A 13603-nucleotide genomic window follows, 5' to 3' on the forward strand; every position below is an offset into this window, starting at 1 on the left:
CTCTCTCGTTCTCTCCCTCTGCCTTTTTTTTTCCCTTCTCCCTCCCGAGCTCTTTGTGTCCCCCCCCCTCCCCTCCTCTCGCCCCCCCCCCCCCAGCCCCCAGCCCCCTCCCAAGCCTTTGTTAGCCATGCCTAGCCTGGTAGTCCCAGGGATAATGGAAAGGAACGGGGGTTTCGGCGATTTAGGCTGTTTCGGTGGGAGCGGCAAAGACAGAGCGCTGCTTGAGGATGACCGGGCGCTGCAGCTCGCCCTGGACCAGCTCTGCCTGCTGGGGCTAGGCGAGCCTTCCTCCTCCTCCTCCTCCTCGGCCGTGGTGCTGGTGGAGGACAGCAACAACAACAACAATAACCCGCCGCCGCCGCCGCCGCAGCAGCCCCCGCCGCCGCCGCCACCGCCGCAGCAGCCGCCGCCGCCGCCGCCGCCGCCGCCCCCGGCGGCCCCGAAGGGCTCGGCGGCGCCCAGCGCCGGGGCGGCGGAGCCCAAGTTGTGCGCGCTCTACAAGGAGGCCGAGCTGCGGCTCAAGAGCAGCTCCAACACCACCGAGTGCGTCCCGGTGCCCAGCTCCGAGCACGTGGCCGAGATCGTGGGACGGCAAGGTGAGCGCCGGGCCCCCGGTACCCCCGATCCCCCCCGGTGTCGCCGGTCGCTGGCCTCGGGACACTCCCCCGCCGCCGGGGGGCCCCGCCACCGCCCCCGCCGCTCCCTCCCGCCCATTGTTCGGGGCCGGGGCCGCTCGGCCCCGCCGGGGACAAAGCCCAGGGCTGCCGAGCTGTGGGCGGGCGGCTGCGCTCCCGGCACGGGGGGTTTTTGGGAAGGGTGGGATGGGGGCTCTGTGGGAATGCTGCGGGGGCTTGTCCGGCTGCCGGCACCGGAGAGCCCCGCGCGCCGCTACCCGGTTCTGCCAAGGAGCCGATCTCGACCGCGCTCTCCTTAAGAATAAAAAAAACTGGGAATAGGGCGGGGGAAGGGCGGGGGGTGCAGGCTGAGCCCGGCCCCGCGCCTCGGAGTCCCCCTTTGTTGGCCGGGCGAAGGGGGTGTGGTGGTGCCGGGCTCGGTCCGAGCGGCCGGTGAGCGGCTGGGAGCGGAGCTCCTCCCGCCGCCCCTGGAGCGGAGCGACCCCTTAGCGGGGGAACCCCGGAGCGGAGCGACCCCTTAGCGGGGGAACCCCGGAGCGGGGGGACCCCGGAGCGGGGGGACCCCGGAGCGGGGGGACCCTGGAGCGGGGGGACCCTGGAGCGGGACCCGCCGTCCCGCGTGGGCCCCCCGCAGCCGCTGCCCGCGCGCCGCCACAGTGATGCTTTTGTTCTCCTCACGGCTCCGTTCTGAGCGAGGTGGAATGGAGGAGGGCTTTAAAAAAAATTACATATATATATATATATAAATATATATATAAATATATATATATATATAAATATATATATATCCATACCACACCCACTCTTAAGTCACCCCTCGCCCACCCCCACCACTCCCGGGTGTGCGGTGCGGGGCCCCGCGCCGCCCGTGGGCACTGCAGGAACCGGGGCACGGCGCTGCCGAGAGAAGTTTTGTATCGCTACAGAGGAAAAAAAATAATAATAGTGCGGCTAAGTGTTGGGCTTTTTTTTCTTTCTTTCTTTCTTTCTCTGAACAAGTAACTTGACTCTCTGGAAGTGCGATGGGCAGAGCCTGCGGCTCCATGGGCAGATGCTCCCCTGTGGGCTGGGATCGAAGGCCCCTGAGCAGGGGGTTTGTGGTGGGACCCGGGAGGTGATGACCCCCAGTGCCCCGAGAAGGGCTGAGGTGGGCGAGGGGAAGCCACGGGGAGAGTGACACAAATGGCTCCTTGCTGGGCATCTCTGACGCTAGGGCATGCAGTTGGAACAATGGGGCCTGCGGAGGCTCCGCTTGTTCCCACCCGTAGAGCAAGGGTCCGGTTCCCACGCCGGGATGGAGAGTGGGCAGGAGTCCGGGGAGTGCTGACCTCCCCAAAACTTGGGGCGTAGCAGCCGAGGGAACAGCTCGTGCTCTGGCGTCCACACTGGGATGGGAGCCCCTGACTGGGGACCCGGGGAGACGGGCAGGAAAGGGGTGAAGGTCTGGCCCAGGAGATCCCACTGGCCTTGATCCCGATCCTCCCTGTGCTGCCTTTATGTTGCCGGGAGTGGAGCGCGGGCAGACACGGTCGGGCTCAGCACCAACTCTGCACTGGTGGGTGTGAGGCTCTAGAGAATCAGGCCCCCTTTGTTTAATAAAGTTGGGACAGGAGATTCGGCAGGCGGAACCGAGGGGAAATGTGCCAGGGCTGTTTCCTTCCAGGATCTCACTGCTGCCCCAGACTCCTGAGAAGGGGGTGTGTTCTGATGTGTTCAGAGCGCAGCACGTGCCTGTTGTGTCCAGAGCGATGGAGAGGAACGTGGAGATCTGGATTTTTTCCACCATTTTTTGTGCGTGTGAGGATTTTCCCTCATCTGGGAAACTGAAATGTCAGTGCTGGAGCTGTGGGGATGAGGCTATGGCTGTGCTCCTTTGGCTGGTGGGGCAGATGGTGTGGCCTGTGCCCCATGGGGGAGGTGGGCAGGATGGATCCCGGACTGGGGATTCCTTCAGCACAGTCCCTGTAGCTACAGCTCTTCACTCCAGCAGAGATCATGGCCCACACTTGTTTCTAAAGGCCTGTAGGAATGTCTTCACTGTCTCCTGTGCCTTGTTTTTGTGTAGAAGGCTTGGTTAAGAGGGTCTGGATCTGGGTGTGGGGCTCCCAGGGGGATCAAATCCTGGACTCTCATGGATGTCTGACCAGGAATCCCAGAAACTGCAGATTGTCACCCCTTGGTAGTACTGCTCCTGTGGCAGATGGTTTTCTAGGAAAGCAATTATTTTATGGGTTCCTGTGAACAGAGTGATGAACATCCTGAAAAAGAGAGGGGGAAAAAAATATTAATGAAATAAAAATTATTTCACTGCTTTACTTGGTAACAGGGTTTAGCTTTTTCTTCAGTTTACTATTTTCTGAAGAAACACACTGTCCCTTCAGATGATTTTATAATATCAACCATCTATGAAATTGTTCCTCACAGGCAGGCGTGGATATGAGAGGCCTGCATCTGGGCATAGGGACACTAGTGCACACACTTGGCCATGGGAATTCCACCTGCCATCAGGCAGCCTCTCACTTTGCCAAAGGAGTGAAAAGGCACTTAAGTGTAAATAAGGCTCAAGCCCGATGTATTTTTATTGGAATGTCTGTAAGGGTGGTTTGTGAAGAGGTGTAATTGTGGCAGAGGGGGTGGCTCCACTCCAAGCAAGAGATGCTGCAGGAGCTCAACCTGGGCTTGGCAGCTCCTGCTTTCCCCAGGAGCTGTGAACGTGCCCTCGTGGAGCCAATCGCCTGCTGGAAACCCTGCTCGGGTTTGTGCTGGGGCTGGTTTGTGCGCTGAATTTGAGCAGCGCATCTCCAGCAGCGCGGCCACGAGCCAGCTGGGATGGGGGACTGGCTGGGATGAGGTGCTGGGCTGTGGAAAGGGGGATTGGTGGGAACTGGCCAGACAGGCTCCAGCACCTGGTGCCCCAGGATCCATGGCAAAGAGCTGGGCGGCTGGCGGGATGTGCTAAGGGCTGCTTTGCAAACTGGAGGACAGGAAACTGGAAAAGGAAGAATGAGGGGATGAAGTCACAAGAATCCCTTTGACTGGTGCTATGACCCCTGGCCATGGTTGGTAGTGGCACCCCTTCCCTGGCTGGAGCTGGAGCCATGACCTCCATGCCTGTCCTCCTGTTGCTGTGAGGGTGAGGGGCGAGTCTCTGCCTGAGTCAGGGCTCCTGCAGATCATCCCCCCTTCCCCTGGCATGTGTGTGAGCTCCAGCTGTGCTGAGCCGGGTGACCAAACCTCCTGGCATGTGCCATGGCACAGACAGTGCTCCCTGGTTCTGGAGCCAGTCCAGGCCTGTGTGGCACATCAGGGTGCTTGGTGGCTCTTGTATTCCTCCTGCCAGCTCGCATTGTGGGTGTCCTGCTGCAATAGCCTGTCCATGACTGTGCTGGCTCTCTCACGGCCATGCTGATGAACCTGGAAAGACAAAGCACTGGAGGGGTTTGCAGTAGGTTTTTGAGGAGATGATGGGACTTCGAGGGATGTGGACTGAGATGGGAGAGGTGCTGGGAGGAGTGGAGAGCGTCTGAAGGGCATCATATTTTGGTTGTGCAGACTGTGAAATTAGAAAGGGGCAGAAATCCTCAGTCACTGCAGTGTCTGGATTCTTCCCTAGAAGCGACCCGAGGTGGGTGTGGATCAACCAAACCAAGATTTGTATCCAACTTTTCTGCCTGCTCCCACAGACAAACTGGGCTGCTGTCAGTGGAGTCAGGGAAGAGGCTGCAGGGCACATTTAAGGCCAGATGTTGTGGTTAGGGAGACATGGTGCTGGTTCCTTGTGTGTCTGGTGTGTGCAGGTGTCAGGAGAAGGTGTGTGGTTGGTTTGGCTTCGTGCTGCATCCACTCCCAGATGAGACTTTCCCTCCATAAGGGAAAGGGTTTTGGGGCTCTGAGGATTTTTGGTCCTTCTAAAGGTTCTTGGTCTCATCACAGCAATAGCATCCATTGTCACCTGGACTCACGGGCACCCTTTGATGCAGCATCTCCCAGCCTGTTGTCACCAGGAATGGAGATTGTGAGAGAGGATCTTAACATAAATTGCCCTTTCTTGGCAAGGTGCAGTCAAATAACAAGGGGCCCCACTAAACCCAGGTGATCGGGCTCTTTGTGTAGCTCCAAACATGCTCCAGTGCTTTCAGTATTTAAAAATAGTCCAAGGAAGCCTTTTCCATTGAGGAAGTCTGATGATGGCAGCTCCCCCACCCACCCAGTGGAGGTGGATGTATGTACAGCAGCCGAGGAGCAGCAAGGGGGGCAGATCTTGTCTCTTTGCTTCACTGAAACCTTGGAGCGAGAGCCACCCGATCTGGTGGGGTCTGAAGACAACCTCGGTACGCTGCTCTGGCAGCTCGGGATGGGCCTTAAAGGGAGAGAGATACTGCAGCCGGCGTCGGGTTGTTCTAAAGTGTTAATGAGAATCGGTCTGAATTTACACAAGGGAAAAGTGCGGAACGGGATCGACTTTGTGCCGTTTGAGCTGGAGGTGGGAGGAGAAAATGGGTCTGGGAGAGAGACAAAGGGAATTTTCTCGGGAGGCGCACACGCTCCCCCGCGCCTGGGATCGGGCGGCTGGATGCCGCGCTGACCGAGTGAACCGCAGCGCAGCCTCCCGGAATCTAGGGCAGTGGGAAAGCGTGCTGTCATTGGGTGGGGGCCCCCGCCTTTGTCTGGCAGCCCCCTCCCCGCGTCCCCCTCGCCATGCCCCGCTTCCCCCGGCGCTGCCCGGCTCCGGCTCGGCCCCAGCGCGGCTGGCCGGCCGCGGCAGGATCGCGCCGTGCGGGCACACCCACCGCACGCCATGCAGCCAAGCCGGGGCTGGGGGCTTCCCCTTCCCAACTTTCCTCCCTTGCACAAGGCGCTGATTGTCTGTGGCGCTGGGGCTCTTTCTGGTGGGTGTTTCGGTGGGCTTTTTCCCCCCCTTTTCTTTCTTTTTTTTCATAAACAACTTTCATCACAATGTGGAAAAGCGTAAAATCGCTGCGCTGGAACGAGGCAGTTGCCGATTTTCCTGACATGGTATGTTGGGTGGTGTTTCTCCCCTTCTGGTAAACACAACTTGCATCATCAGGACAATAAACCCTCTCGGTGCAAAGAGATTTGGTTGGTTGTGGTCCTTTTGTGTGCATTTGTGTTTTTTGACACCACTTTCATCAGGTTTCCAATGCAGCAAAACCTTACCCCACAGGCCGTCAGGAGGGTTTATTTGTGAGGTTCTTTGTGTGCTTGTCTTTCAACAAGGCTTTCATGTTAACGGGGAAAAGAATGCCCCACCTTACCCGAGGTAGCTGATAATTGTTAATTTTATGATCCTCTTCAATTTTATGACTACAATAGAAAAAAAGACCAAGTCCTAATTTGTCCTTAGACCCTCTTGCACCCCACTAGCACAGCCAGAACGGACTGCGTGGGGTATTTACAGGTGTAATTTGTATCTGTGCAGTGTAACGGTGCCTTGGGATAAATGAGAAGAGGGCTAAAAATCTTTTGTCTGTAGAGGTTATTTTGTATCTGATGAAAACAACCTGGAGTGATTTGTGGGGTGTGTTTTCCAAAATAAAACCACAACATGGTCAATGAAACAAAAAGATCCACCTCGGGGTTGGCTCTGGAGCTCTTTGCTGTGGCTGGTACAGCTCTGCTGTTGCTTCCAGGGTCAGGGTCATTCTTCTGGGCTGGAGATGCCAGTTGGTGCCAGGTGGGAGTCTCTAGACTGCATCAGTAGCAGAATATACCTGTGCAGGATCTGGCCTTGTGGCAGCATGGAGGAGAAGGTCATTATCAGATCTAACTCTGAATTTACACCAAAGTGAAATTCCTTGAGGGATCTGCTCCACAGGCACGACTGCGTGTGCCATGGCACCGTCCTGATGGCATTGTTACCGTGGTGGTGTGCTGGCCACATCCATTCCATGCACTGATCCATCCTCTGCCTGCTGGGAGCCTTGGTGTAAACCCTGCTGGGGTCCTGTGGAAACATGTTGGTTTGGGGCTGCTCAGTGTGAGAACATTTGGGATGGGTTCATGCCAAGGAAACAACAGTTAGATCAGATGCATCCAGCACCCTCGTGTCCTTTGTGAGCCAGCTGCCTTTGCTGGAGAGGTGAACCAAGCTCCTAGAGCCTTTTCTGTTAATTCTGATGGATTCGTTGCACTGATGCAGGGGTAGGCAGAGACGAGAAGGTGGCTGTGCATCCAGATCTCCCTCTGACCCCTGCCACCCATCTTGGCAATGTCTAGTCTCAATTTATTTATATGTTTTCAGCCAGAGATGGCTGCTCTGTGGATTAATTCCAGTTAGCTGACTGGTCTGGGCACCAGAGGTTCTCTGCTCCTCCAGGGTTTGGTCCTGGGAATGTTTGTGATGTACTCAGGTAATTTGCTAACACGTTTACTTTGAGTCAATTGGTAATCAGTGAAATTCAAGAGAAAAAAGGGTGAGAGGAGGAACTGGGCTTACAGCCTCCTTCATGAAATGCTTTGGAATCTGCATTATTGACAAAAACCAGGATAATAGAAGGTAGGCTGTGGAAACACAGTGAGAAAGGGCTTAATTCTCTGTTTAATATAAAAATCTAAGTGGCAGGGGTCTGCCAGGGATTGACACACTGATGTCTGTGCACTGCCATAACGAGGAGAACATACACCAAGTTATGTATTAGTACAGCTTTCACGGGTCCTTTTCTTCCCTTAGCTTCATTTTGACACCACATGCTAGGCAATTCCCTCCCTTCCATTTCCCTCCTCTTTGAGTAATCCCCTGAGTAAAATGCTTTGTTGCATGGTGTTTTCAAGTTTCAGTTATGCATGAAGAGAAAGTGTCAAAAAAACACCCCATGCAGGACAAATTTTATTTGGAATGAGCACATCGGGGTGTGCTGCCCATCCGGCTGGGATGTCACAGGCCACATCCTGATTCAGCTGTCCTCCATGAGAAGCAGGGTGATCTCAAAGGAGGCTCAGCCCCTTTTTAGTGTGCAAAGCAAAGTCAGGGATGGGGCTGAGATGGGCCCGGAGCCTTGGCACTAAGTGAGTAAATCGTGTTTAAGCCCAGCCTGGTTTTAGCTGATGTAAACCAGGGCAGCACCCCTAGAAGTTGTGGAATTCTCTGGGTTTGGGCTGCTGATGGTTTGGCCATTGTCTGTGCCAGTTTAGAGCTTCTGGAGATTGGGGCCACTGAGCCCACTGGGCTGCTGGAGTTGGTCTAATTTCCTAGGAGGTGATTTTCTCCTTTTTTTAAGCACAGGATCCCCATCTGTCTGTCTCCACAAAGCTGGCTTTCCTGTCTGCAGGCCCGCACAGAGACCCTCCCTCCTCCCCCCCTTCTCACACCACCGATTGCACCACGCGTCCTTTTGTCCGTTCCAGATTCTCCTTCCCCTCTCTCTCGCCGTGCTCTCTCCTTGCCCATCTTTCTTTTGCCGTTTTGGGGTGTCTTGGCTTTGCCTCCACACACCTCATTCTCCTCCTCCCTTCGAGGGATCAGGGTGTGCTTTTCTCTCAATTTCCATCACCTTTGCTCCATCCCTAACTCCCTCCCACTCCTCCAGCTCGTGTAACGTGCCTACATTTGCCGTCCTTCGTGTGTATTCCTTGTCACTGTTCCCCTCCATCTGTCCCCAGCACGGAGCCCCCGTTCTTTGTCACCGCTCTGCCTGCCTGACCCTCCCTGTCGGCTCCGTGCTTGTTTCCTGTTGTGCCGGGCTCAGATCCCTCTCCCCCACACGCCGTCATTGTCCCACAGCTCAGAGCAGCGCGGAGCCCAATCCCAGCCGTGCCACACGCCTGCCTGAGGTCCTTTCCGCGCAGGAGAGCGAGCCTTGTGCTCCAGAGGCAGAGCTCGGGTCACTGCGGAATCCGACGGAGCTCCTGCAGCCCGGGGTGATGCACGGGGAGGCATTTTCAGCTTGATGCTTGCTGTGAACACCCCTGTCTTTCCATGTGATGCTCTGGTGATATCCCTGGGGAAATGGAGGCATCTCGGTTAATCTTCCTAAGATGGAATCTCCCTCTTTGGAGTGAGCGGCACAGGAGTGGGGCAGGGAAATGTCTGCCAGTGGTGGTCCAGGGACAGCCCACCCTGCCCAGGGGTGCCAGAGGGTATAGGTGACCTCCCACGGTTTTATCCAGCTCTCCTGGGGATGAACCTTTATTATGGATTTTGCCTGTGTGGGTTTATCCTACAGTTGAGTTGTGCCTGGCTCCATGAGGTTCTGTCCTTTGAGTTTCCTGGGAACAAATAGCACACCACTGGGTGACCATTGGTCCACATGATCTCTTTGGAAACTTTACTCAACAAAACATCACAAATGTACCTCATGGTGCAAAATCTGGGGAATAACCCATGAGCCGCACTGGATTTGGCAGGGGGTGCATTTGGTTTGGATTTAGGGATTTTCCCAGATCCTTCTTTGTGCCACATCTGGCATTTCCATTCCCCTGGAACATGGAATTCCTGTTTCAGAGCTGGGTTTAGTGCAGCAGCGCTGCGATGTGGAGCGTTAAGAGGAAATTTTGCGGGAGCGCAAGGCAGGAGACAGCTATTCCTGCTCCAGAAATGGGAAATGAGGCTCCGGGAGCTGAAGTAACTCTGAGGAGTTAAAAGTCACACCGCGAGTCGACAGTGAAGTTCTGATTTACCGGCACGTGTCCCACGCTGCTGCCAGGACCCCCTGAGGGGCGGTGGGCTCTCGGCTGTGCCGGGGGCCGTGTGTGCCCGCCTGGCCAGGGCCATTCCCGGTGCCGTGCCCGGTGCCGTGCCCGGTGCCGTGCCCGGTGCTGTGCCCGGTGCTGTACCCGGTGCTGTGCCCGGTGCTGTGCCCGGTGCTGTACCCAGTGCTGTGCCCGGTGTTGTGCCCGGTGCTGTACCCGGTGCTGTGCCCGGTGCTGTGCCCGGTGTTGTGCCCGGTGCTGTGCCCGGTGTTGTGCCCAGTGCTGTGCCCAGTGCTGTGCCCGGTGCTGTACCCGGTGCTGTGCCCGGTGCTGTGCCCGGTGCTGTACCCGGTGCTGTGCCCGGTGCTGTGCCCGGTGTTGTGCCCGGTGCTGTGCCCAGTGTTGTGCCCGGTGCTGTGCCCGGTGCTGTGCCCGGTGTTGTGCCCAGTGCTGTACCCAGTGCTGTGCCCGGTGCTGTGCCCGGTGTTGTGCCCGGTGCTGTGCCCAGTGTTGTGCCCGGTGCTGTGCCCGGTGCTGTGCCCGGTGTTGTGCCCAGTGCTGTACCCAGTGCTGTGCCCGGTGCTGTGCCCGGTGCCGTGCCCGGTGCTGTGCCCGGTGCTGTGCCCGGTGCTGTGCCGAGTGCAGCTGGCTGGGCTGAGCGTGCTCCACGCTGGGCACTGCTGGATGCAGCGGCTGCTGCGGCGCCTGCCAGCCCAGGAAGTCGTTCCTGTCAGCTGTGGCAGCACGAGGCTGTTTCCCTCGCCACAGGTGCGGGCTTCAATTCTTACCAGCGATACGGGGTGGTGGGATCGCTGCATTCCAGGGAACGCCCTGATGTCACCAGCCTGTGTCTCGTGAGAGGAGCTGTGGATGAGTGGCAGCCCTGAGCTCCCAGCCTGGGAAATGCTGTTATTTATTAGGGTCTGTATAAATAATAATGTTCCAGCCCAGGAGCTGAGGAATCTGCATTTTGTGGTTGCAGAGGCATCGTTTGCAGGTCCTCATGTGTTGAAGTGTGATGTCAGTGGAGTGTGTGGAGGAAAACCTGCTGGTGCCAGGTAGACAGAGGAAGTATATGAGAAGGTCTTTTCTGGGGAGGGAAAGTGGACTAGGAGATGCTGGGGGATCTCACAGAGGTCCCAATGCTGTGTCCTCATCATCTGTTTCTGCCTGCCACCCAAATCAGACACCCAAATCCTCAGGAAGCCGCAGCAAAGTGCTCACCTTACTTCATCTGCACTGGAGAATCACAGGTTTTAACTTTTATTTGAGATCTGAGTTCAGAGCATACCTCCTGCTGAGGAACCCCCAGCCTGCACGGGAGCTCGGTGCCAGGCTTCAGAAATGCCTTGGGGTGCCAAGTGAAGCTTTCCCAGAGAGGGGTCTGAGGGGCAGGACAGCAGCAAAGAGGGGTCCAGGAGTAGTTTAGAGAACTGTGGCACATCTGTAAAAACACTTAGTTGCTTGATGGCATCCTGGTGTCATTGAAGGTGTCACCTTAAGCCAAACAGCTGGATCAAGACACCCTCCAAAAGATCACTTGGAAGCCAAAACACACTGGAAAGTCTTTTGCCCTTTTTGGGAAAGCAGAAGGCTGTTTTCTGAGATGTGAGGAGCTAGGGAGTGGGCTTGGTGGGTTCTAGGAGTTGGGGAATAGGCTCAATGTGCTCTGGGACATGGATGCTGGTACACAAAAGCACCATTTGGCCAGTGTTTTGGCAGAGGGTCTGAGCACCTGCAGCAGGAGTCTTTGCACAGCCTACTGTGGTGCTCACACCTGCCCCATTTCTTGCTGTTCCAGCCCCAAAGCAAATCCCAGCCTCCTGCTACCCCTGGCCATCCAGCTCTGCTGGTGTTAGCAGTCCTGCCATATCTGCAGTGGGGACGCCCACACTGCTGTGTCTTTGAAACTCCCCTCCAAACTTGTCCCCCTGAAGTTCACCGCATTCACCCCAAAACCTCCTCAGTAGTACCAAAATCCTCTGGCTCTCTGGAGTTGTGGCAGGCGACTGCCCTTGGGAGCTGGCACAGGGCGGCCAAGGGGTTCCACATCGGCCATCCAGGCTGTGGGACCCTGTTCTCCTGTGACCTCCAAGCTGCCCCATGCATAAGCCCTGTCCCCAGAGCCCGAAGATGATGACCATTGTCTCTGGGGGTGTCACCCTGGGGCTCTGGGGACGGGCCTCGTCGCAGAGATCGCTGACACCTGGGAGTGCATCCCCCATTGCTCTGGTGTTGGGGTGTGTGGAAGGGAGATTTTGGGGATGACTGCTGAGGTGAGGCAGTCGGGGAGGTGGTGTAGTGGGGTGCAGCACACAAAAGGGTGACCCCTATTTTGGGGGATGAGGGAGCATGGCTCTCCTGAGGGAGGCAGTCTCTGGGAGTGGTGTGGGCAGACCTCCCTCAGGGTTTGGGGGATTGGGCCCTTCCCTTGTTCCGTGTTGTGCGCGGTGGCTCCAGGTGGCACAGGAGATTATGGCCCTCAGCCCAATGTCCTGCAGAGCGGGGAGCGGTGGGACAGCCTCGTTAACTGCCGTGCCTTCTTCTCTCTCTTCCCAAGGCTGCAAGATCAAAGCCCTGCGGGCTAAGACCAACACCTACATCAAGACCCCGGTGCGGGGTGAAGAGCCGGTCTTCATGGTGACGGGGCGGCGGGAGGACGTGGCCATGGCCCGGCGGGAGATCATCTCAGCAGCCGAGCACTTCTCCATGATCAGGGCCTCCCGCAACAAGGCGGGCACCACCTTCGGCAGCGCGCCCACCCTGCCGGGGCAGGTCACCATCCGGGTGCGTGTGCCCTACCGTGTGGTGGGGCTGGTGGTGGGCCCCAAGGGAGCCACCATCAAGCGGATCCAGCAGCAGACCAACACCTACATCATCACGCCAAGCCGAGACCGGGACCCCGTCTTCGAGATCACCGGTGCGCCGGGCAATGTGGAGCGTGCCCGGGAGGAGATCGAGACACACATTGCAGTGAGGACAGGCAAGATTCTGGAGTACAACAACGAGAATGACTTCCTCTCCAGCAGCCCTGACTCCGGCATGGAGAACCGCTACTCAGAGGCTTGGCGGGTCCACACGCCGGCGCCGGGCTGCAAGCCCCTCTCCACCTTCCGGCAAAACAGCCTGGGCTGCATCGGCGACTGCTCTGTTGACCCTGTCTATGAGACCCCCCGGCTGAACGACCAAAACGACTTCAATTACGGTTACCTCTTCCCCAACTACGGTGTGAACAAGCAGGATCTGTACTACGGGGTGCCAGAGTCAGGGGCCCCGATGTGGGCTGGGCAGGAGAACACCAACCCTGTCTCAGTGCTCTTCTCCAAGCAGCAGCGCTCCAGCAGCACCGGCACCATCCATCCCAACTCCCACCGCTCCCCATCCTCCTCCATCCCGGAGCCCAGCCTCTCTGGGCTGCCCAGGCGGTCGCAGGGGGAGCCACTCCAGGGCTTTTCCAAGCTGGGAACGCCCGCCGCCGCCCGGACCTCCGTCGCCAGCAGCCGCGAGTGCATGGTGTGCTTTGAGAGCGAGGTCACGGCCGCGCTGGTGCCGTGTGGCCACAACCTCTTCTGCATGGAGTGTGCCGTGAGGATCTGCGAGAGGACTGATCCCGAGTGCCCCGTTTGCCACGCGGCAGCCACTCAGGCCATTAGAATATTTTCCTAAAGAGACAGAGCAGGGCGTTGGGGGGGTTGGGGTAGGAAGGGACAGTGGGGGGGGAATCCACGAGAGAAAAATGATGATGATAATAATAATGATAATAATAATAATAATAATAATAATAATAATGACATCTGAAGAACAAAAAAATTAATGAAAGAATAAATTAATTTAAAGAAGAAGAAGAAGAAGACAAAAAAAGAAATTATTTTACAAGCAATGTATGTTATTTTTTAAAAAAAAAATAAGTGAATAATAAAATTAAAATGAATAGCAAAGCCAGAAATTTTGAAGGGCGAACAATGCTCCAGCCTGCAATGTCTTTTGTAAACCAAGTACTCAGAACGCACACTCGGATCTCACAAGCAAAGCGGTTTAGTTCAGTTTTTTTTGGTGGTGAGATTGGGACTTCTTGGCAATGACCAAGCCAGGCCACCTGGATCGACTGGGGAGGGAGCAGGGATGCAGGGAGGGCCCTGCCAGCCTTTCTCCAGCCACCTTCAACCTTTGTCTTGGCCTGAAGCCCCCACTCTCCTCCCCCCAGGGTTGTCGGCCCAACTGAGAGCTCAGAAAGAAACAACAGAAAGAAAGGAAAACGGATGACAGGGATTTAGAAGAACGAAAAAGAAACCATCAACCTCTGGGAACCTGTTAGAACG

At 56.6% G+C, this 13603-nt stretch overlaps 1 protein-coding gene across 1 annotated transcript; it reads left to right on the forward strand.

Annotated features, from left to right (window-relative positions):
• The first annotated feature begins 127 nt into the window (after positions 1-127).
• On the forward strand, positions 128-12950 carry MEX3A (mex-3 RNA binding family member A). The gene is made up of 2 exons (XM_005532294.3): positions 128-596; positions 11845-12950. Exons 1-2 carry the CDS (start codon positions 128-130, stop codon positions 12948-12950), a joined length of 1575 nt encoding a protein of 524 aa, XP_005532351.1.
• The last annotated feature ends 653 nt before the right edge of the window (positions 12951-13603 follow it).

The sequence above is a fragment of the Pseudopodoces humilis genome, chromosome 31 (assembly GCF_049639895.1).
Source record: "Pseudopodoces humilis isolate 2021_Gansu_Grassland_sample_001 chromosome 31, ASM4963989v1, whole genome shotgun sequence".
NCBI lineage: Eukaryota > Metazoa > Chordata > Aves > Passeriformes > Paridae > Pseudopodoces > Pseudopodoces humilis.

Bases quoted from the DNA above. Each gene is read 5' to 3' on its own strand.
- MEX3A (XM_005532294.3), top strand. From the start codon at position 128: ATGCCTAGCCTGGTAGTCCCAGGGATAATGGAAAGGAACGGGGGTTTC. The intron at 597-11,844 runs GTGAGCGCCGGG...TCTCTTCCCAAG, and splicing joins CGAGATCGTGGGACGGCAAG to GCTGCAAGATCAAAGCCCTG.